This window comes from Oncorhynchus masou, chromosome 15 (assembly GCF_036934945.1).
Source record: "Oncorhynchus masou masou isolate Uvic2021 chromosome 15, UVic_Omas_1.1, whole genome shotgun sequence".
Classification (NCBI taxonomy): domain Eukaryota; kingdom Metazoa; phylum Chordata; class Actinopteri; order Salmoniformes; family Salmonidae; genus Oncorhynchus; species Oncorhynchus masou.
The window spans coordinates 6,946,069-6,970,884 of record NC_088226.1 but is presented as its reverse complement, the minus strand read 5'-3'; the positions used below and the strand labels follow the sequence as shown (position 1 = coordinate 6,970,884).

At 42.8% G+C, this 24,816-nt stretch overlaps 2 protein-coding genes and 1 non-coding gene across 3 annotated transcripts in view; 2 read left to right on the top strand and 1 right to left on the bottom strand.

The window, feature by feature from the left end:
* The window catches only part of LOC135555437 (growth factor receptor-bound protein 2), a 49,708-nt gene extending 34,824 nt beyond the window's left edge, over positions 1-14,884 (top strand). Inside the window, exons 3-6 of the mRNA XM_064987847.1 lie at positions 6,614-6,711; positions 11,688-11,810; positions 12,556-12,724; positions 13,055-14,884. Of these exons, the coding sequence (XP_064843919.1) occupies positions 6,614-6,711; positions 11,688-11,810; positions 12,556-12,724; positions 13,055-13,240 (576 nt within the window). The 3' untranslated portion in view covers positions 13,241-14,884. The remainder of the gene's footprint in view (positions 1-6,613; positions 6,712-11,687; positions 11,811-12,555; positions 12,725-13,054) is intronic.
* A 1,806-nt stretch (positions 14,885-16,690) lies between these two features.
* Positions 16,691-16,772, bottom strand: trnas-aga (transfer RNA serine (anticodon AGA)). The gene has a single exon. It is a non-coding gene; the product is annotated as a tRNA-Ser (tRNA).
* Positions 16,773-19,038: 2,266 nt separating this feature from the next.
* The window catches only part of bptf (bromodomain PHD finger transcription factor), a 28,250-nt gene continuing 22,472 nt past the window's right edge, over positions 19,039-24,816 (top strand). The window contains exons 1-3 of the mRNA XM_064987846.1: positions 19,039-19,768; positions 21,491-22,313; positions 23,298-23,518. Of these exons, the coding sequence (XP_064843918.1) occupies positions 19,288-19,768; positions 21,491-22,313; positions 23,298-23,518 (1,525 nt within the window). The 5' untranslated portion in view covers positions 19,039-19,287. The remainder of the gene's footprint in view (positions 19,769-21,490; positions 22,314-23,297; positions 23,519-24,816) is intronic.

The following is a 24,816-nucleotide window of genomic DNA, read 5'->3' as shown; positions in this document are numbered from 1 at the left end:
AAACAATAATTATGTCCCGAGAGCTGTACAAATATACATACATATACAAGTGAAGACCGACACATCGTAGTTGCAACGACACGTGTCCTTAGAGCTGTCCACATTTACTTTTTGTCAGCCAACAAGATGAGTAAAAAACAGCAAAATCACTAGTCTATGTCAATCTACTATCCCCCATAGTACAAAAATGTGCCTATTCTATTGGTCAGCTTGTCCTTCTGTGTGAGAGATAAATATTCCAAATAGACTCTGGGACAGTTGTTACAACATATCCCAAATTAATACAACCACTGTACATCAAACTTTAAAAAGCAATGAGGCTGATGCAACAGATTAAAACGTTTAGCTTAAAATGTTAATAAACTATTAGGCGATTTCTTCACATTATAAGTGCAGCAATGCACACACGGCAATAGGATATAAGTGCAACTGTTCCAAAATGCAATTAGCGGGAAAACACTGTTTTCAAAAGTGCACCGCAAATGCGAGCAGTTGAATATGACAGAGATGAAAATATCCTTCAGAAATGTAGAAAGAGGGAAAGAAGCATGGGTTAATATGACTATGATTGTGAATTTGGCTGCTGGACAACAAAATAAAGTTGAACCTGAGAGAAATACTGGTTTCACTGGCATATGAGGAAGTGTTATTAAAATAATCCCCTTAACATTCCTATGGTCAGAACATGGTAAGACATGCCTCATAAAATGACGAATCTTCCAGGTTTTCAACATTTATGGTTAAATAGTTTCAAAATGTTCACTGCCTCCGCTCAGATTGCAAGGTTGTTGATGTTGTGGTGAGCAACAGGCCTTTCTCTCATATGTGAACGAACAGTGCCTCAAGTACACTACAGGACCTGTACACTATGTGGACACCTGCTCGTTGAACATCTCATTCCAAAATAATGGTCATTAATATGGAGTTGGTCCCCCCTTTGCTGCTGTAACAGCCTCCACTCTTCTGGGAAGGCTTTACACTAGATGTTGGAATATTTCTGCAGGGACTTGCTTCCATTCAGCCACAAGTGCATTAGTGAGGTTGGGCGCTGATGTTGGGCGATGAGGCCAGGCTCGCAGTCACCGTTCCAATTCATCTTAAAGTTGTTCAATGGGGTTGAGGTCAGGGCAGGCCAGTCAAGTTCTTCCACACTGATCTCGACAAACCATTTCTGAATGGACCTCGCTTTGTGCACGGGGGTATTGTCAAGCTGAAACAGGAAAGGGCCTTCCCCAATCTGTTGCCACACAGTTGGAAGCACAGAATCATCTAGAATGTCATTGTAAGCTGTAGCATTATGATTTCCCTTCACTGGAACTAAGGAGCCAAGCCTGAACCATGAAACAGCCTCAGACCATTATTCCACCTCCACCATACTTCACAGTTGGCACTATGCATTCGGGCAGGTTGCGTTCTCCTGGCATCCCCCAAACCCAGGTACATCTGTCGGACTGCCAGGTGGTGAATTGTGATTCATCAGTCCAGGGAATGTGTTTCCACTGCTCCAGAGTCCAATGGTGGTGAGCTTGACACCACTCCAGCCGACGCTTGGCATTGCGCATGGTAATCTTAGGCTTGTGTGCGGCTGCTTAGCCATGAAGCTCCCGGCGAACAGTTCTTGTGCAGACTTTGCTTCCAGAGGCAGTTTGGAACTCGGTAGTGAGTGTTAAAACCAAGGACAGACTATTTTTACGCGCTTCCGCACTTGGTGGTCCCGTTCTGTGATCTTATGTGGCCATTGCAATAAATTGCAATGTCTGTACTGTGAGACGCCGAAGACAGAGCTGCAGGGAGACAGGACGGACAACTGATCATCCTCGCAGTGGCAGACCACGTGTAACAACACCTGCACAGGATCGGTACATCCCACCATCAGGTGGTACACAATCCCTCCATCAGTGCTCAGACGGTCTCCAATAGGCTGAGAGAGGCTGGACTGAGGGCTTGTTGTAAGGCAGGTCCTCACCAGACAACACCAGCAACAACGTCGTCTATGGGCACAAATCCACTGTCGCTGGACCAGACAAGACTGGCAAAAAGTGCTCTTCACTGATGAGTCACAGTTTTGTCTCACCAGAGGTGATGGTCGGATTCGTGTTTTATCATCGAAGGAATGAGCGTTACACCGAGGCCTGTACTCTGGAGCGGGATCAATTTGGAGGTGGGAGGGTCTGTCGTGGTCTGGGGCGGTGTGTCACAGCATCATCATCTGACTGAGCTTGTTGTCTTTGCAAGCAATCTCAACGCTGTGTGTTACAGGGAAGACATCCTCCTCCCTCATGTGGTACCCTTCCTGCAGGCTCATCCTGACATGATCCTTCAGCATGACAATGCCACGAACCATACGCTTGTTCTATGCGTGATTTCCTGCAAGACAAGAATGTCAGTGTTCTGCCATGGCCAGCGAAGAGCATGCACTTATGCTTTTCTTAAGAGAATAGTTGTTTTTTGGTTTTCAAATCAATTTAATTGACTATTTTGGTTAAACTCTCTGGGATATTCGGGACGTAGCGTCCCACCCCGCCAACAGCCAGTGAAAGTGCAGGGCGTCAAATTTAAAACAACAAAAATCTCATAGTTAAAATTCCTCAAGCATAGAAGTATTTTCACCATTTTAAAGATATCATTCTCGTTAATCCAGCCACAGTGTCTGATTTCAAAAAAGCACCACAAACGATTATGTTAGGTCACTGCCAAGTCACAGAAAAACACAGCCATTTTTCCAGAGAGGAGTCACAAAAAGCAGAAATATAGATAAAATGAATCACTAACCTTTGATCTTCATTAGATGACACTCATAGGACTTTATGTTACACAATACATGTATGTTTTGTTCGATAAATTGCATATTTATATCAAAACATTTCATTTTACATTGGCGTGTTATGTTCAGTAGTTCCAAAACGTGCAGTGATGTTGCAGAGCCACATAAATTTACAGAAATACTCATAATAAACATTGATAAAAGATGCAACTATTATACATGGAACTTTAGGTAACCTTCTCCTTAATGCAACCGCTGTGTTAGATTTCAAAAAAACTTTACGGAAAAAGCATGCCATGCAATAATCAGATTACGGCACTCGGAGACCAAAACAGCCAAAGAGAGATCCACCATGTTGTGGAATCAACATTAGTCCGAAATAGCATTATAAATATTCACTTACATTTGATGATCTTCATCAGAATGCACTCCCAGGAATCCCAGTTTCACAATGTTTTATTTGTTCGATAAAGTTAATTTATGTCCAAATACCTCCTTTTGTTAGGGCGTTTGGTGAACATATCCAAACGCGTGTGCAGGTCGGAAGAAAAGTTCAAAAAGTTATATTACAGGTCGTAGAAACATGTCAAACGAAGTATAGAATGTTTTTATCATAATTCTTCAATAATGTTCCAACCGGAGAATTCCTTTGTCTGTAGAAAAGCAATGGAACGCAAGCTAACTTTCAACATGGCCGCGCGTCACGAGCTCGTGGTAATCTGCCAGACACCTGGCTCAGTCCCCTCTCATTCGCCCCCACTTCACAGTAGAAGCATCAAACAAAGCTCTAAAGACTGTTGACATCTAGTGGAAGCTTTAGGAAGTGCAAAATGACCCCACAGACACTGTGTATTGGAATGGCAATGAGTTGAAAAACTACAAACCTCAGATCATCATTCAAACCGTTTTAGAAACTTCAGTGTTTTCTATCCAAATATACTAATAATATGCATATTCTAGCTTTTATGGCTGAGTAGCAAGCAGTTTACTCTGGGCACCTTATTCATCCAAGCTACTTAATACTGCTCCCCAGTCACCAAGAAGTTAATGGCCTTGGTACCCTGGCAGATTGGGCAAATGGCCTTACCCCTAAAATCATGAAAATCCAAGCCTGTTGTAATATCTGCAAGAGAACATGAGGGAGTGTCTGTGAGCTGTTATGCTTGAGGTCGATAGCTAAGTCGTGAACTGTGTAGGTGATGAGACTAAGGTGGAGTGTAGTGTTTGTGTTTCGTAATAAGATGTAGAGAAAGTGAGTTCAGAGTTCCAGACCGCATGTCTGCCACGTCTACACATGTGCAATCAGTCACTCCCAGAGACTGCCTGCCTGCATTGCCCCACCAATTGTAAGACCACACACACACACACTGCCACAGGCATACTCTCCCATCACCGTGCCTGTCTCCCCCTGTGCTCCTCACAACCTATTCACATTCACTCACATTATCATAGTGCCACATGCATGGACTCCTCCCTCCTTCCCCCCTTCTTTAATTTTGTCTCTTGTGCCTTAGTGGCTGTGGTTCCACAGTGACAGCTGGTGTGCTGCAGGCTAGCTGGAGCAGAGAGGTCAAAGAGCACTGAGGCCAGTGACCAGCTGGGGGGGGGGAAATAGTCAGACACCATCATCCCATCATCGGGGCTTTGAGAAGTAGGAGGGTGTGGTGGAAAGAGTGTATAGGCCTAATGTCAATCTCACCACTGACACTACTACTGACACTGATAGCCTGGGATGCCTTCACATAGTCTTACATGAATCCTGCTTCAATTGTCTCCTGCTTGCCTCTTTCCACTAAGCCATGGTGTTTTTTATTACCAGGGGGGCTGGTTGCTTGCGTGGGCTTCAGATCAACACTACACACCGAAGTAGAACGAGACTGAGCTCTTCTGAAAAACTTGACTCTTACAGGATGGGGCGGGATTAAAAGACTGCAAAAGAAGCATATCTGTAGTTTCTGGTTAGATAGAGTTATGACGGTTAGATGTTGTGACATGAGTAGGTCCTTCCTCTCTACCCTAGCTGCAGCTTTTCTTTTGTGAACAATGTAAAATGATACCTGAGAGAGAACATGTCTAGCTGCATTTACATCGTTGTGTATGCATTATCGAGATATTTCCCAACCGCTGTGTTGAAGCATAGATCAGTACTCTGTGGTCAGAAGCCCTCTACTGCTCACTGTACAACACAGCCTGCCAACCAAACTGTGCAGTACTTGTCTGCCTTTCCCTCTAGGGGAACTACACGCCTACTGTGTAAATTACTGTATGTCTGTGTGAGAAAAGGGAGAAATCAATCTCACCCGGAGCAACCCTGTTATCTGACAGTTGGAAGATAATTTTATAGCTTTGTATCAGAGCCTGTATTGTGTTTGAGGGGGGCTTAAGAAGCCATCTTGTTGCTGGATGTGGTTGAGGTGCTGAGTGACTGAAGGTTGTAGTCTATCTGTAGCTCCTCTTCTCACAGGTCCTCCAGGCCAATTCACACACTGATGTGGTCTGTGTGACCAAGTTATGTGAACCCGCAGACACTAAACACTAAACCACAATCTGTGAAGGATTCAGGTGCTTTAGTTGAGTTACTCAGTTTATCATCACTGCCTCACCTGTCAGCCATCTATGTAAATCAACAAAGAGTTTGATTATGCACGCAATGCAACCGCCCCTTGGGTATTTCAGGTTAGGTTTAAAGATGGATGCAATGTGTCGAAATCGCTCCAGCTTTTCCTGGTTGCTAAAATTCTGATAGTTTTTGCAACAAAACAAGCAAGTATAGTGTGGATAGACATTGTACCATCTAAACCGCTGTAAAATATATTTTCCATAACCAAATATATTGTTTTGTCAGCTGTTTGAAGTTGGTGTACAAAACCGAACGTAAAAGACGCAAAAAACGCAACTTAAGCATGGGAAGCATAGAAATAGCGCATATAGAACAGATCAACTGCTTCTTAGACTTGTTTTCAATGTGAATGACAGATCTCCAACACACATTTCAATATGAATTTGATCAGGTCGCCCAAAAAGCCTTGCAGGCTTTAAGAACCCTCTGGTGTGTCAGTGGTGGCACACCCACTCTGCCTCACTTTCCTTTCTATCTCTCGCTCTCTCTCTCTCTCTCCCAGTGCTCTGTGCACAGGAAGGATGTTGCACACTCCATTTCCCCAACACTTTTTTTGCCGATAAAAAGATTTAGGCCTAGTTCCTCTCTTGAACACAAATGGTCAAGTATGGTTTGTTTAAAAGTTTTTCAACACCTAGCAAAGGCCATGAAGTGTGTACCAACACTGAAGCCTGTGGTCAGGATATCACATTGAAATACCTGTCTATTCTAGACTATATCTAGTATGACTCCTATTTCTTCTGAAATGAAAAGGCTGTACTGAAGCCAGAAGGCAGATGGTGGTTGGAATATCTTTGTTTTGAGTGGGACGTGTCAATATATTACTGTGAGTCAGAACCCTGGTGAGAATTGATGACGACTGTTTCTTTCATCTGACTATGAGTACACAAGCCAGAGGCTTTACATTACTAACTGTACCAGTGTACAGGTGCATGTCTTTCAACAACACACACACACACACACTTAAGACACACTCATGCACCAGTGCTCCCTCTGCAAACCATCGTATGTCTCTCAGACAAGAGTTCTCCCACAGCTGGCCCGGCCTCATGGAGGCTTTCTTGATTGGTAAATGAGTGTACTCACAACAGGCAAACGTGTCTCAATCTGTCGTTTATGGCTGTGCCCCATTAGTGGATACAAAACCGTTTCAGCCCCCCTTCCCAGTGGCCTGAGAAGTACTCTGTTTACTAGATGTGATATATTGTTAACTCTCTTCCCTTCTCTAGGTATTAAATGAAGAGTGTGACCAGAACTGGTACAAAGCAGAATTGAACGGGAAAGACGGCTTCATCCCCAAGAACTACATAGAGATGAAAGCACATCCGTAAGTATGAACCACCTGTCCCAGACTCCTAATATGACTCAGGAGGACTCACCTCTCCAGCTTATTGTTGCTGACTCGGGGTGTGGGCAAACGGGACTCATCATGACTGCCAGGTCACGCTGGGCCACAGCTTCAATGTATCACATTGATTTGGAACTATGAAACAACTGTCTGAATTGAACAGAACAGTCCTGTCAACTCTGAGTACTGTGCTGAAAGGGCCAGTGCACCACAGTGGAATCTTCTCCCTCTGTGTTCATTGAAGCACTCTGAGGATTCTTAGAGGATATTACCTCTGGAGCACACCGTGCCAGATTAGCGCTCTCTGTATTAGTGCGCTCTGGGCCTCTTAGACTTAATTTAATATTGACCCTTATTTCATCGCCACTGGGATTTTATCAGGTGGGATTTTGACATATGGAGGGGGCTGGGTCTGGTTGTCTCTGTCCCAAGGAGCTATGCCATGCCTAGGTTTTGTCTGTCTGTGTACCCCACACGCCCCCAATCTGGCCTGCAGTGGATGCAGATATGTAGTGCAGGTATAAACTGTTAGCAACTGCTCCAGGGCCAATTTCTTGATGATTAATGCCTGGACTTGGATTGTGAGAAATGTCTGATCCATAGTTTGTGTTAATGAGCAGAGAGATGGCTCAGGTCAGCTGCTGTGGGCAGAGTGTGAGTAAAATGTGTGGCTGTGATCATTGGGAAGAGATGGCCAGCAGAAACAAGTCATCTCGGGTCTGGTCCCTGCCCTCAGTCTCTCTGTGTAATGGAAGCCCTGAGTGGAGTCATCCCTCTCTGTGAGGTGGAATTTACCCCTCAGCACCACTTCCTCATCAAGAGCTTGGTTTTAATTGTCCGGGCTGCCACTCATAGCCACATCAAAGGGGAAAGGAAAGGTCTTGCTGTTCCGCTGGGCTGTGATGCCGTGTACAGGTCTTAGTTGCCCTTGTCAAGTAATGTACCATGCTGTTACATCAGTTAATGCCATCATCATAAAAAAGATACTGCATAATGAATACAGTGTCTGTGGTGTTCTCAATTGATTGACTATTTAAGTGCTTTGAACACCTGAAAGAGAAACTAGCCTAAATCATCAATCCCTTATCCAATGTCAGTAGCAGCATTCAGCTCTTGCACTTGATCTACTGCTTGCACTAAATGACTGTGGGTCAGCTGTTAGTCCTTCCCCCGTATAGTTTGGGGGCAGTTGTGGTCTGATCCCATGGCAGTATTAGTGGGGCAGAAGTTTGCCCTTTGTCCTTTTTATAGACTAGCTGTGACGGAGTGGCACAAGGCACCAAGTGCGCACACACACCAACTAGCCTGCCTTATTTTGGATACAGTACATGGGTAGGTAACGTGACAGACCTACATGTGTAGTTGACGTGACAGTGGACAAAGTTAACTATCAAGTAAATTAGGCCGACATGTCTGTGCGCAGTGGCTTTGACGCTTCACTCAGTGTGCACAGCTCTGCTGCGCAAGGTGGTATTATTAGGATTCGTATCTTGTACTGAAATTTGTTTTTCAGTACATCAAATGTGAATCATCTTTCAGATAATTAATTGAAAGCTGTGTGTGTCTTTGTTGTATGACTTCTTATCCACAGAGGGCCGGTGTGGGTTCAGGTTTGTGTTCTAACCAAGCAATAACATACATGATTCAACTAATCATGTCTTGATTGAAGCCTATGATTAGTTGATTCGGGTGTGTGCTGGTCGGCAAGAACAAAAAACTAAGTCCATTGATCTCTGTGGATACGACATCCCCCTGTTATGAGTGCTTCTTTCATGATGAATAATAATGATCAGTTTATTTTTAGAATTTTGGGAGAGATTATATTAATCTAATTCAAATGGATTATTTAAGAGGTGGTCTTATTTGGAACACCCATGGTACGCTCGATACCCATTAAGCTTAATCTGTAATTTTCACATATCCTATCAAATATTTTTTTTATTCTTAAAACATGTAAGTAAAGTTATCAAACTTCATTTGAGAGATATTTCATTTTATATATATTTTTTTTTTAAATACAAAAATTAGAGCAGTATATGTTAGAAATGTCTAAACTCATACTGAACCCCCCACCGTACTGACAAATTCTCAAAAGTGACTTTGGGGGCGGACTTATGGTAGAGAAATTAACATGAAATTCTCTGGCAACAGCTCTGTTGGACATTCCTGCAGTCAGCATGCCTATTGCACGTTCCCTCAACTTAAGACATCTGTGGCACAAACCTGCACATTTTAGAGTGGCCATAAACTGTCCCAAGCACAAGGTGCACCTGTGTAATGATAATGCTGTTTGATCAGCTTATTGATATGCCACACCTGTCAGGTGGATGGATTATCTTGGCAAAGTAGAAATGCTCACTAACAGGGATGTAAGCAAATTTGTGCACAACATACCTTTTGTGCATTTGGAATATTTCTGGGATCTTTTATTTCAGCTCAGTAGTACCAACACTACATGTTGCGTATAGATTTTTGGTGGTACCTAACCTATTTGTGCAGTATCCTTTTGCAACCACGCCTGGTTCTCAATTCCTGCAGGTGACCATTGCTCTGGCGGCATCTGTCTCTCTGCCGCTTGGGAAAGCCTGGTTCTTTAACATGGCCCTAGTGATATTGGGGACTGGCTGTGGTGCTCCCACTACTGGTTATCACTCTCTGCATTAGACCATTCATTCCCTTGATCCGTCTTTGTCTAACCCACCAATTCCTCCTGACCAATTAGCATACGTGATCCACACTGGGAAGACCCCCATTGGCAGGGCTTCCTTTGGAGATTGTTCACCCTGCCTCCAATATATTACCCACCAGTGTCAGAGACATTTGTGTTTCTCAAACCCCATTTTGCAATATACTCCAAAAACCCTCCAACAGAACACCTCTCAAGTGGTGCTTCGGGCTCCCACGGCTTTGGGAGAATAACTGTGCCCCTGCACCTCGTTGCACGTGGGGGGTCTACCTGAGTGATCCTGCCAGTAGCATATTCCTCTCAAAGATTAAGACGTGCAAGGCTTAGTACACACGGCCGGTACAGTGAAACTGCCAATGACTAATTTAAATCAGTTCCTTTGCTCGCTCCAACGTTACTTGGATAATTGTTCTACACCTAATACATGCCAACGAGTGTTGACCGTTGGGGATGTGTGTATTTATCAGACCTAAAATCCATGCGGGTACTCTAAGGCTTTTAGTGACTCTCTAATCTCGACCGGTGGCGTGCCATTTGTGGTGCTGACATCTAATTTGAATGTGTGCCCTATCAATTTCCGATGGTACTTTCTGTGCATACCATGGTGTTCATGGGTAACGGGGAATCAGGGTTAGATTCCGGCGCGGAGCCTAAGAAATGGCTTCCACATCCAAGGAAGGCAACAGGCTCGCAAATTACCCACTCCCAACTTGGGGAGGTAGTGATGAAAAATAGCAGTGCAGGACTTTTTCGAGGTCCTGTAATTGGAATGAGTACATTTTAAATCCTTTAATGAGGATCCGTTACTGATGTTTAGAAGTTGCATTTTAGAGCGGTCAGAAACTTCATAGTTTCATTAATTACGTTTCAACCGTAAGATCGGACTGCCTGTTGTGTATTGTCCATCAGTGGGACGACATGTTCTATGGGGTTACACCAATCAAAAAGGGGTTTTCTTGAACAAACTGTAAAATAATTGTCGAAGCAGGTAACATTATCATAGTACACAAGTAAAGTAATTGCTTTTTATCTAGGTTTTTGTCAAATTACAATCTTACTCAAAATGTAACGGGGAGAAACTTGGTTATCAATATACAAATAAATATGTTTTTCAACAGAATATGATTACTGATTTTAAAAACAAAGTAACTAATTAGTAAAAATCATTTTCTTGTGTATTTGAGAATCATTAAACCATCATATTAGTATCACTTATGTCACACCAGAGGACAAATTCCAAGGCACTAATGCATGAAATGTGTCATTAAATTGGGATATACATTTAAAATAAAAAAGTGGCCACAGAACATTTTGAATTGTTTACACATACTTTTTTGTAACTATATTTTTTTACTTTCATTTTTGAATAAATCATTTGTTCACTTTTGTTTTGGCCATATGGCAACTACCCACATGCAGTTCAGTAGCTTCAGCCAACGCTAGATGTTAATGTGCCTCTGCGTTTCATCTCCCGGTATGTATTCACAGACCAGACCATGAAATATGGAAGTTTTGGATCATGCTGTTAGTAGAAGTGGTGTAAGTAATAACAAATTTGGGAGCCTGCTAAAGTGAGTCAAAATAGCTTTTAGGTTGCTTTTCCATAGTGGCATTTATATCTGCACAGTAGTGTGTGTGTGTGTGTGTGTGTGTGTGAGAGAGAGACGCAACCAGTCTGGTTCCACATGGCCTGGCTGCTCTTTCCGTGCCTGCTTTAAATTGCTCTGCCGGCACCTTTATCAGACAGGGAACTGTAGGCGGGGGCAGCCGATAGAGGGCACAAATGCAAAGAGGATTAGGTCTTGGTCATTTTATTATTGATTTTCACTTTCATGCAAAGGAGCCAAGATGTCATCTCTCTGGCTGCTCTGGTTAATAATTAACCGGAGAGAGCTCTTTAGCTCTCTCTTTGCCTCCTGCTGCTACAGCTGCCATTGGCCCAGCCAGAGCTGCTATCACAGACCTTGCTGGGAGTGAGACATGCTCTGCTTCAACAGCACAGCACGCAATCCCCACTTCTCAACCCCTGTGCCCCCACTGTACACAACGCCCACGGTTCTGGTTCTCCTACCTGCAGTATTAATCGGTTGACTGGGGCAGAGGCTTAATCTGAAATACTGTATAATCTCTCAGGACTGTAAACAGTGGGAGATGACCATGTGTCGTCACTGATCGTGAGGGAGCAGATGTCAATTTGTTTGTTTCATGCTGGTCCAGCTGTGTTCTCTCCCCTGACTGTGTGTGTGTGTGGTGCTGTCCCTCCCTCCAGGTGGTTCTTTGGCAAGATCCCCCGTGCCAAAGCAGAGGAGATGTTGAACAAACAGAGGCACGACGGGGCCTTCCTCATCCGAGAGAGTGAGAGTGCGCCAGGGGACTTCTCCCTCTCTGTCAAGTAAGTGAACACACACATACACTAAATGTTTAGAAGCCCTGCTCTACATATGTTGGGGCGAGGGACTGCTCTGCACCGTACAATGTATTGGGTAACATACACAAACATCTGCTATGTTTCTCTTCTTTCTCTTCCTGTGTTTAAATGCACTACAGCACGAGCACTTTATTTTTTACCCAGTGTTCTGTGCTGCCCCCTGGTGTCTGAGCATGAACTCCAGCTCACTGACAGTTATTTTACAGCAGGATTTCAGCTCTCTCTTTCCAGCTTGCACAACACTGACGCAAACTCTTTGATTTCCCCATGTCTGTTTCCACTCTGCTTTACTTAAAAAGGCTAAATTCAGCAGCCCTCACTGTCATGGTGCTGTAGTGTCTGTCTATATGTAAAGTAGATAGACATTTCAAGATAATTAACGTGATCACTATGTGACTCCACCCGTCTATTGCCCTCTGAGTACAGAACAAGGAGTTTGTCTTAGTAGAGACTAATCCCCCTGATGGCTGTGGAAGAGGCTTGTTTATCTGACTGCAGCGTTACCATCCATGGGGTCATGACCTGTGTTCACACTGTTATAGAGACAGTCTGTCTTCCTAATGTGTTGCTAAGAGAACATGTCCACATGTATTTCCTTTGGCCGTTGGGATCTCTCTTCTCTGTCCTGTTTCAGCAGTTCTGTGTCTGTTGACTGTCTGCTGCTGGCAAGCTACCCATGGTTCTCTTCCTCTGTCCCCCGTCTCCACAGGTTTGGAAATGACGTTCAGCACTTCAAAGTCCTGCGTGATGGGGCAGGAAAGTACTTCCTGTGGGTGGTGAAGTTCAACTCGCTCAACGAGCTGGTGGACTACCACCGCTCCACCTCTGTATCCCGCAACCAACAGATCTTCCTGCGTGACATTGAGCAGGTCCCCCAGGTGAGAACACATCCCCTTTAACCTTCATCTCTGGCTCTTTACCAGTGTGGCTTTGTAGGAGACTTAATGGTCACAATGACAAACTAGGTTATTAGTGTAAAATAATAGCTTTGAGGGAGACAAATTGGCCTCAGAGTTGCTGACTCAATCCCTCATCCTGCCGGCCTAACCTTTGGATGTCATGGCATTGGCTCAGTTCACCAACGAGTCACATTTAATTCAGAAAACACAATCAGGGAAGAACTGAGGCTTTGTCCTTTTGAAAGACTGTGTTAACATGTCTGGGACTCATGGATTTGTTTTGCTCTCTTTCTCTCTCCCTGCCCACAGAATCCCACATATGTACAGGCGCTCTTTGACTTTGACCCCCAGGAGGATGGCGAGCTGGGCTTCCGACGCGGAGACTTCATCCAGGTCCTGGACAACTCTGACCCTAACTGGTGGAAGGGAGGATGCCATGGGCTGACGGGCATGTTCCCCCGCAACTATGTCACACCAGTCAACCGGAACATGTAAATAAACATCAACAACCACCCCATACCCCCCTCAATCCATCAAGAAGACATCAGGAGCAGAGAGGGAGAATGCAACAAGGAATTAAACATGGAGGAGTAGTTCTGTCGAAGGCATCACCTTGTTGGTGGCAGCTGAGCAAAGCCAACTTTTAACACTGAGAATGTTCACCTCTTTAGTGAACGCTTCAGTCAGAACTGAACTGTCTTTGAGGGAAAAAACACAGAGAAACTAAGCATAGTGCACCAAAAGTGAAGAATGATTCTATACCTAGACTCCCACAGCTGCGTCTGTCCTCTCCTCTACTTCTTCACATTCTGCGTTACTTTTCCTTTTTTGCTGCATGTTTTAATCACCTAAATGAAATACCAATAAATCCTAACGCTGTTTTAAATAAAAATACATGTACAAATATTTTAAAAAATGATTGAAAAAATAATTTAAAAATACGGATGTTATTTGCAGCAAGTTACCAAGTCCAAGATCATTGGCATGTGAGCATTGTACATCAGCCCAGGGCTGTATAAATAAATCACCTACAGTATAGAGAGAATCCATTTTTTAAGAATATATATTATATATTTGTATGTGTTTTACCAGTCATCACAAATTGTATTGTTTCTTCCATTTGTAAATTATGTTTAAAAAAATGTTAGTCTGGATAAGACCTAGTAGCTCTGGGATTTGCTGAATTGTCAGTATAATTTTTCCTGGATTATTTGAGGGCTCTCAGATAAAATGGCATGCTATTTAAAACGTGAAATAATTTCCTTGTCTGATAAACAAGAGAATAATCTGTTATTTTTAACAAAACCAATCGTGTCAGGAAGCTAACGCCAAGCAGCGAGTAGAGCCATGTATGCTGCATGAGCTGTTGTATTATGAAACCCTGTAAAAGGCCAGCCACCTTTTGAAGCCAATGTATTTATTGCAGCCATTTTACTCTTGGGCCGTGAATGTAGCTGACTGAGTCCATAGACATTGACATGAGGGAAGCAAGGTCGGAGAACTGAACTACACAACTGCAAGGGATTTCCGAGAAGTGCTGAATTAGTAATGGTGTCATAAAATTATATAGAGAGATGTATGAAAAATATGCATATAGTACATACATATTCAAACACACACACGCATACATTAACAGTCCCCTCCTTGTTAGACTCACACATAACAAGTAGATGAGTTGGATAATCACATGATGGCGTGATAAACAGTTTGAGAAAATTAAGTGTCTTTTATGCTAAAAGTTGAGAGATCAGCTTTACCAATGTTGTTTTTCTCTGTCTGTGGTGTGTCAAGCACTTTTTATGTTAAGCATTTGATTTCTGGTGTTTTTTTCTGTGTGTGTTTAGTTTGTTCTCTCTGGATAGTGCCTTTTTCTCTTTCAGTGTCTCCGACCTGCTGCTTTGAGCCCCTTTGTGGGGCCTGTCAATCCTGCAGTGAGAAACCATGTACATAATCCAACCTGTCCCATCAACCCCACATCTCCTTCCCAACATGGAACTTTTCTTATTTAAGTGTCTCTTGCCTTCTTCCCTATTGATACTGTTTTTTTTTTGCTTCTTTTTTTGTTGTTTTTTTGTATTAATTAAAATGCAATTCTACAAATAAAGAGAGAAACCATGTGGTGTGGTCCATAGATAGCCACACACAGTTATTATTTTCATCTTGTGATTCAACAAACCTTTTGATGGCTAAATTCATCTGTCTAACAATGTATAGAAATGAATAGCCCATTACCTGGCGTTGCATCTGACAAGCTTAATTTGAAGCTTGGTGTCGTCAAGCACAGCCTTGGGTCCTTGGTACATACAGGGGTTTACTGCGCAGTGAAAATGTACACAATTGCATTACCCTCGGTCTGGTGGACTGTCTGCTTTTGTGTTCTGTTATTTTTAGCCCTTAAACTCTTTCAACCAATCTGGCCACTTTCTGACGACATTGCGTCACATGCAGGCAGCCTTTCCACTGACGGACACTTAACAAAACAGCGGACTGGGAACATTAAGTGCTCTCCATCCTCAGTCCATGGAATTCATTGTAGTCTGAGGATGTCATGTACTGTAAGACGTCTCATCAGGTCTGGAGTCTAGAGACAGTATGTAAGTGAGCAGCATGAATATATAACAGCCATATTTGATGACGTTGTCCCAGATAGCCGGGGAACTTCACGAGCATTTACCAAAACCTGTCTTCTCCAAAAATGTTTAAGACAATCTCCCAGGGTCCCTATCTCCCACAATTTGAGGATCCATTAAATTATCAATTGTCTGTCAAATTTTCCACTAAGGGACTTTCTGGCTTTGAAAACATGGAAACATGATTTTTTTATAGATGTTGTTGCAATTCACTGCGTGTTATTGCATGATTAAGTGTTTACATAAATTATTAATTGTTTGTTTGCTAAGATGCAACGTACAGTTTATCTCTGCTTGGTGTGTGTGCGCGTGTCAGTTTATCCATTCGGAGGTGTGGGAGTGTGTGCAGAGAAATACATATTTGTATTCTCCTTCAGACATCTAGAAACATTGACGCACACCGTGAAATAACACTGAACTTACAGGCATCCTGTCACTCACCCTGGGCCACACTAGTTCATGATCCACTATTGGAAGGTAGTATTCGAAGGCAAAACTTTCCAGATCTTCCCACTGCTATTCTCTATGCTGTCATCATATTCAAATAGGAATAAAGACACCACTGATGTTCACCCGCTTACTGAACCTCATGCAAATAGTCTGTGAAATGCAAGCCTTGGATTCTTTGTACTCCAGTCACCCCGTTACTTATCAGACTGAGATATCTCAATGGTGTACTTTTATACTACCACCATGACACTGTCAAAATGGTTCAATACAATCCAGACTGTCTGATCAAGCATGCCAAAACATGTTTATTCTACAATGCCTTTAATGGGTACACATAGTTTCCAATATGAAAACTAATCTGTTGTACCCACTACATTAAATTAAACACAGACGCAACTAAAAGGTCTGTGCTAAAGATAATCATCCTTGTATGACTGCAATCCCTGCCTGCTGACAGAAATGCTTATTCTGGTATACATAATGCATTATCGCCACCTCCTGGCAACTATCATCATCTGAAATTAATTCGTTTTCCTCATGCCACCATTCGGTTCGACCACTGCAAGGCGCTATAATAATGTTAATATTTTACCCGTTTTAAATGTATTAGATATAAAAGTATGCATATATCAATGTTTTCAAAGACTCTTTTAAAAAATAACGTTAAAATAAATGTTGTAAAAGTGCATCACCACGATAATGGGGTGTCGTTTTTGCGTCCTTACATGTCCGTGGCGAGAATCATTCGAGATTAATTAGTAAATGCTGCATTTTCCTGAATGAACGAACTGCATTTGTAACCAATTATGACCAGACCACAAGACTGGACGATATGGCTTTTCGCAAAAACCTATAAAATAATGACCGTTGTCGGCAGGATTCGAACCTGCGCGGGAAGATCCCAATGGATTTCTAGTCCATCGCCTTAACCACTCGGCCACGACAACCTGATATTAGATTTGTCAGAATCTGTGTAATTTACATCATAACATGTTACAAGTTATTGTCGAAAGTTTCTGCTTTATCATTTGGAATTTACTTGATTGTAATTTTTTAACAAAACTGTATGAGGTTTTCGTGGCCGAGTGGTTAAGGCTACTATTTTAACATCAGCCGTAACGTGACGATGAGGAAATGTCCACTTTTGGAGACATTGTAACACATACAGACAGTAACTTTACGATTAATGATGTATATACATGGTGGTATGTTGGCTGCTTTTCCCTGCAGTCCAACTCATCCCAAACCATCTCAATTGGGTTGAGGTCGGGTTATTGTGGAGGCCAGGTCATCTGATGCAGCACTCCCTCACTCTCATTTTTGGTCAAATAGCCCTTACACAGCCTGGAGGTGTGTTTTGGGTTATTGTCCTGTTGAAAAACAAATGATAGTCCCACTAACCGCAAACCAGATGGAATGGCGTATCGCTGCAGAATGCTGTGGTAGATATTCTGGTTAAGTGTGCCTTGAATGCTAAATAAATCACAGACAGTGTCACCAGCAAAGCACCCCCACATCATCACCCCCCACCCCCCTTCAATGCTTCACGGTGGGAACCACACATACGGAGATCATCCGTTCACATATTCTGAATCTCACAAAGACACAGCGGTTAGAACCAAAAAGCTCACATTTGGACTGATCAAACCAAAGTACACGTTTCCACCAGTCTAATGTCCAATGGTTGTGTTTCTTGGTCCAAGCAAGTTTCTTATTATTATTGGTGTCCTTTAGTAGTGGTTTCTTTGCAACAATTTGACAATGAAGGCCTGATTCACATAGTCTCCTCTGAACAGTTGATGTTGAGATGTGTCTGTTACTTGAACTCTGTGAAGCATTTATTTGGGCTGCAATTTCTGAGGCTGGTAACTCTAATGAACGTATCCTCTGCAGCAGAGGTAACTCTGGGTCTTCCTTTCCTGTGGCGGTCCTCATGAGAGGCAGTTTCATCATAGCCCTTGATGGTTTTTGCGACTGCATTTGAAGAAACTTTCAAAGTTCTTGACATTTTCCGCATTGACTGACCTTCATGTCTTCAAGTAATGATGGACTGTCATTTCTCTTTGTTTATTTGGACTTGGTCTTTTATCAAATAGGGCTATCTTCTGTATACCTTGTCACAACACAACTGATTGGCGCAAACACATTAAGAAGGAAAGAAATTCCATAAATTAACTTTTAACAAGGCACACCTGTTAATTGAAATGCATTCCAGGTGACTACCTCATGAAGCTGGTTGAGAGAATGCCAAGTGTGTGCAAAGCTGTCATCGAGGTGGCTGATTTGTTTAACACTTTTTTGCTTACAACATGATTCCATATGTGTTATTTCATAGTTTTGATGTCTTCACTATTATTCTACAATGTAGAAAATAGTAAAATAAAGAAAATCCCTTGAATGAGTAGGTGTGCCCAAACTGCTGACTGGTACTGTACATCATTGGTTACTACGATAAGGTTATCACACATAGTCATGTTATGATGGAGATAAGTCTATGATTGGATACATTGCAACACCAACAAGCCATCTTGTGATATACAGTATGAGATATACAGATTGGTCAGTGCTATCCGGGATCTTCGGGACATTCCTACCCTAAACCCTAACCTTAATCACAAAGGATGAATTACCCTAACCTTAACCATAGCCCTTACTTATCCCTAACCAACGTCAATGATGTTTGGCGACGTCCCAATGATCCCGTATAGCACGCACCGATACAGATTATAACCTCTTCTGATGTGATTTCAGTAATCGTGGTGGAAGATAAGATTGATCATCTCCCCTTTCAAATTAAACATAAAAAAACGCATTATCAGATCTTTTGTATTCATCCAATGCATACCATTGGCAGAATACTTTAAAAATAATTACTTCACCTCTATGACTCTAGGAGTAATATCATGAAGGGGTATGCTTAAATTGGCAAAATAATAATTTAACATAACTTGAGAACATTTAGAAAATAACAACAAATGTTAGTTTAAAAAAATGAAAAGCAAGATACAAGCTAGGTATCATATCCTTTTCCCATTTATAGATATTCATAATACACTTTTGTAGCCTACTTGACAAAACAGAATTTCGGTCTTTTTATTTTTTGCAATTCGGCAATAATTGCAAACTTCAGTTCAGAGTGCAATGACTGAATGTATATACAAATCCCTTTGCCTGTTCAGGTCTACTGTACTGGAAGAACAGTCACCACGTGACATCAGCACTGGGCCTTCGGTCTGTTTTCAGTAGTCGGAGTGGAAGAAAAATGGCGGCTGCGACCGATCAGAAGCGGGACGCCAGCCATTCGTTTTGAGCTTTCTCACGTAAACCGAGACCGGGGCTTTACGGGACTACTTCTTTGGAATCTACGCAAATCAAGCTTTCGGGCGGTACCCGTTTTTCTTGTTTCTGTGAAGGCTAAATAAACGCAGAAATTGAAATTGAAAATAATAGCTTTTATATATAATGAGGGGGAAAAGAGGCAGGCCGCCCAAAACCTTGCGGATGCAGGAGCCTTCATCCGAGCCGGAGCGTGGCTTGAGACCCAGGAGGGAGTTGAGGGCAAAGGGGAGAGGTAGTGCCGAGGTCGATTTTGAGAGTCCCAAGAGGGGAAATAACTCTTCGTCTAGGGGCAGAAGGAAAGTGGGATCATCTCGCGGTAGGGGAAGAGGCAGAGGTTGTGGTGGCAGAGGTACTAGGGGCAGACGGTCAATCGCTAGATCTGTGGTTTATGATGATCATGAAAGTGATGAAGATGATGATGCTGTGAGTTTGAGATCTGAGGAGGACGAGTTGATAGAGGAAGAGACGATAACAGACGAGGAAGAAGAGGCCCTCAACGAGGAGTCAGACCCGCTTGAGGAAATACTCGAGGAGGATGATGATGATGCCAGCTACTGTACTGAAAGCAGCTTTCGGAGTCAGAGCACTCATGGCAGCACTCCGGGTAAAACCGCAATATTGCTCAAGCTGCTGAGAGAATGTTAGAAAACAATGACATTGTAACTAATTATTATTTGTCTGGGCGTATTTTCATTGGCATTAGTTCTTATAGTACAGGAAGCTGTATTGTTCAAAATGGAGAATGCACTGACTGTGTATAAAAACAGGCCTAGTTTGAGTTCAAAATTGTTGATGATGGAATGGAAGCTTTGCATTTAGCGATCTAGGCAGTGCACGAGAGCCGAATTGCACATGTTTGAATTCTGAAACATCTTTAACTAACAGCATTGTGCAAGATGTTATTATAATTGTGTTTGCTAGTTTTGGATCTGACTTGGCTATTGCAAGAGCTAGGTAGTTATAACATACCGTATCTAACGTTAGCAAGCCAGGCTAACAAGCGAATACCTAAACCTGCTAAACAGCTGTGAATGCAGATTTATCATTTATAAAACAATTAAAATGACGAACAACCTTATATTAACATTCCAGAGTAGGTAACATACACTAATAACTAGAGTGTTTCGAATGATAAAACAACCCTTGATGATGCATAATGTCCTTGCAGGGGAATAGCTACTTAGCGTGTCTAGCTAGTTAAATACTTTGTCAAATGTGTCTATAAATTAATGAGACTTAAATAACTTGGGGGTTTTCTCTAACACACTCTTACTTATCATTAGCTTCTTATATCCAGCATAGGTTTATTTTCACAGCTGAGAAGCAGATGAGTTCTTCAAGCTAGCTAGTTAGCAATGTCATGGGCTTGTGTTCTTGTCCAGGAGGACCCAGCTAGCTTGCTAGTAATCCACATCAGCTCGAGCTAATGACAGGACAGGGTACCATGTGGCCCATTGTTTTGAAAATAAGCGCTCTCAATTTCACCAGTTGTAACTATGTGAGGGAGAAGTTTCATGCAGCACAATAATGTTTTACATTCCCCAAAATACATAATGGGATTATTAATTTCAATGTTAAATTCATATCTGTTCTATTTAATATCCATAATATGTTATAAACTTTGGAAATTAAATGCAAAAGTTATTTTTGTTTCAACACACTTTTGATGCAGATTTTCTTACACAATAGATATAAGTAACTATTTAGATTATATTAAAGTTCATTATTATTTGTGGAAAGTATAATTTGAAAGATACTGACAAACAATGTAAGAAAGATACAAAACATATCTGTAGAATAGCAGAAAAGTAATGGTTATGTTGCTGTTGCAAAACATTATCACAGTGTTGGGTTAGACCCATTTTAAGAAGTCATTTTTTACATTAAAGGGAATGTCCAATATGTTAAATTGTTGTTCTTGACTTTCTCAATTGCAATAATATAACCCCTCTCAAGATTCTTGGTTCCTGGGTTTAGTACCCTTGCCAACTTTGAGTTGGTGTAGTGTTTCGCCAAGTCCAAGACTTGATTTGTTTTAAAGCAGACCTGACACCAATATAAAGAATCAAACCTATTTCTGTGGCAGTAGATTTCAGAGACGCTTGCGAACTCTCCTTTTACATGGCCATGGCTAACATTTGTTTGCTTGTGTAAATTCCGTCTTCAACTTGTTTCTTTGAATTTTTATTAATGTATGATTTAAGCCCTTGAGACAATGTAATTCTGCTTTGTCTGGGTTTTATGTATGATTTACAGAATGCAATTTCAGTTGTAGTCTTTAAATCACATGGATTATGGCATTCACTGCTCTCTTTCTGTCTGGCAGGGCGGAAGAGGACGCGGGTGCACTGCCCTCGCTCGCCCATCTTTGAGGAAAAGGAGATCCCTCCTCTGGAGCTGCCCAGAACCTCTGAGGACCTCATGGTGCCCAGCGAGGAACTGCTCAACGTGTCCTCCATCTACGAGGTCCTGCGCAACTTCAGCACGGTTCTGCGGCTCTCTCCCTTCCGCTTTGAGGACTTCTGTGCTGCACTGGTAAGCCAGGAGCAGTGCACGCTGATGGCAGAGACCCACACAGCCCTGCTGAAGGCCATCCTGCGTGAGGAGGACACCTCCAACACCACATTCGGTCCTGCTGACCTCAAGGACAGCGTCAACTCCACCCTCTACTTCATTGATGGTATGACGTGGCCCGAGGTGGTCCGTGCCTACTGCGAGAGCGACCAGGAGTACCACCATGTCCTGCCCTACCAGGAGGTGGAGGACTACCCCTATGGCCCTCTGGACAGTAAGATCAAGGTGCTGCAGTTCTTGGTGGATCAGTTCCTCACCACCAACATCGCCCGTGAGGAGTTGATGTCAGAGGGGGTGGTGCAGTATGATGACCACTGCAGGGTGTGCCACAGGTTGGGGGACCTGTTGTGCTGTGAGACCTGCTCTGCCGTCTACCACCTGGAGTGTGTGAAGCCGCCGCTGGTAGAGGTGCCGGAGGACGAATGGCAGTGTGAGATCTGCGTGGCACACAAGGTGCCCGGGGTCACAGACTGTGTGACAGAGATGCAGAAGAGCAAACCCTACATCCGCCAGGAGCCCATCGGCTACGACCGCCACCGGAGGCAATACTGGTTCCTAAACCGAAGGATAATTGTGTAAGTAATTACTGGCCCCCACCGCACTTCCCTTGTTGTGACTTCATCAATATTATGCACCATCTCAATACCATACTGAGTGATCTCATCTGAGTGATACATTGTATTTTGTGATGTAGTCAGAGAGTGGATGTATGTCCTTGAGGTTCTTGAAAACAAGTTAATCGATTGCCTTCAGAATTACTTAGTTGTTTTTTCCAGTGCTGAATTGCTTGGTATAATTGCTTGGTATATCAGTCATGTCTTGTGGATAGAATAATACACATTTTGTTGCTGAACACTATGTACACACAGATTGCCTGAGAGGGCTGATTTCAACTTGGAACATATATTTTTTAACTTGAATTTTAATAGCTGGATGTTGTTGGTAATCACCCATATTCATGTAGAAGCAGCCTGGATTAAACATTTACTGCGTGTGAAAAATGTAGCTGATTTCAATGATGACTCAATCTGAAGAGTGGGATCTATCTGACAAGCTGTGGGAGGGATCATTAGTGGCGGTTTGAGACATCAGCCAGCGAGGCGAGGGTGCAGTGATTTGTTAATTGTGCCTTTAGTTAGGGTGAAACTCCTGTGCTGTGATGCCATAGCCCCCCTGAGAGTTTACTGAACTGCTGCTGGAGTATCCACTTCTTCATCATGTTGCCTCCTCCATTTGAACATATCTTCGCAATTGCTTGTAATTGGTCTCTCTTGCAAGAGGCAAACAAAAAGGAGTAAGGGCGCTGAAAAACAACACGCGCTCGAATGGAATTTAAGCTTATTGGCCATTTGCATTCAGTGTTGATTTTCCTTTGAAGTTAAGGTATCTTTCTCTCCGGGTTAACGATGCTTCATGCAGCATTATAGGCCATACAATGATGCCATCTCATGATCTATTCATTAAGGTCCTTGAACCTGTTTTATAAACAAACTGATTGTCAATTATATTCCATCTTATTTGTCACAACTCTAATAATGGTTGTTGTCCTGTTATTCCAGTGAGGAAGACGGGGAGCATGATAAGAAGAAGATCTGGTACTACAGCACAAAGGTCCAGCTGGGAGAGCTGATAGAGTGTCTAGACAAGGAGTACTGGGAAAACGACCTGTGTGCCGTCCTCGAGGAGATGAGAGAGGAGGTGCACACTCACATGGACATCACTGAGGACCTCACCAACAAGGCCCGCGGCAACAACAAGGCCTTCCTCACGGCAGCCAACGGTAAGGCTAGACAGCCACCTGCTGGACGCTCTGAATCACTGTCTGTCACACTGAAGCATTTTTAGCTGGTCCATGGCTTCTATGCATTGTCAATATAGAAATGTCAATGACGACCCCTAGGCTACATGTTGTGTAGCTCCTGTGAGATTACATTCCAATACATCTCTGGTGAGGAGAGTACATTCTCCCTCGTGCTGAAGTATGATTAGGATGGTTGATCTATTAGAACTGTCAGAGGGCCGCAGGTAGCCTAGCGGTTAGAGCGCTGCGTCAGTAACCGAACGGTTGCTGATTCAAATACCTGAGACGATAAGGTAAAAAATCTGTCTGTGCTCTTGAGCAAGGCACTTAACCCTCATTTCCTCCAGGGGTGCTGTACTACTATGGCTGACCCTGTAAAACAACACATTTCACTGCACCTGTCCAGTGTATGTGACATTTAATAAGCATCAAACATCGTAGATGTTGCTATTACCCTTTCTTTCTCAGCCTTTTTACTTATCATGCAAACAGCGTTTTTCTTATTTCCATCAAAGGGAGAAAGTTGGTTTTAAACCAGTGTCTGTTTCTCTGTGTGGCTACTCTACTCCTCCTTGTTTGTTGTAGAGCCTTCCTTTGTTTCTGCACTTCCTGACCACTAGATCTCATAGTTTACACAAACCAAGCTTTTTGGGGCGGCAGCGTAGCCTAGTGGTTAGAGCGTTGGACTAGTAACCGGAAGGTTGCGAGTTCAAACCCCCGAGCTGACAAGGTACAAATCTGTCGTTCTGCCCCTGAACAGGCAGTTAACCCACTGTTCCCAGGCCGTCATTGAAAATAAGAATGTGTTCTTAACTGACTTGCCTGGTTAAATAAAAGGTAAAAAATAAAAAATATGGTAAGCTTGCTTGGTTCTAGTTGTACTGTTTTGGCATCAGTCTCCTCAATTGTTAGACAATGAGGACTTTCTTTGACAGATATACCAAAGACAAGGTGGATTTTCTTTAAAGTCAATGCCTGTCTCTTTCCACCTGTACCATCTGTAGTGATGAACTGGCCTTGCTGGTATTTTATCCTCTTCAGAAGCCCACTGCTTCATCCTCCCTCTATGATGACTCCTTTATCTCTCCCTATGAAAACCTCAGTTATGAACCGTTGGCAGGTGGGGAATGGAGACTGATTTCATTTTTCGTCTTCTCGTATGACCCAGGATACTTTCACAGGCATAATGCTTTCTGCTGGCTGTCCACATCTTTTATTGTTAGATCTATATCCCTGAATTAAGATTAGAATCTCTCTGTCTTCCTTTTATGGGGAGA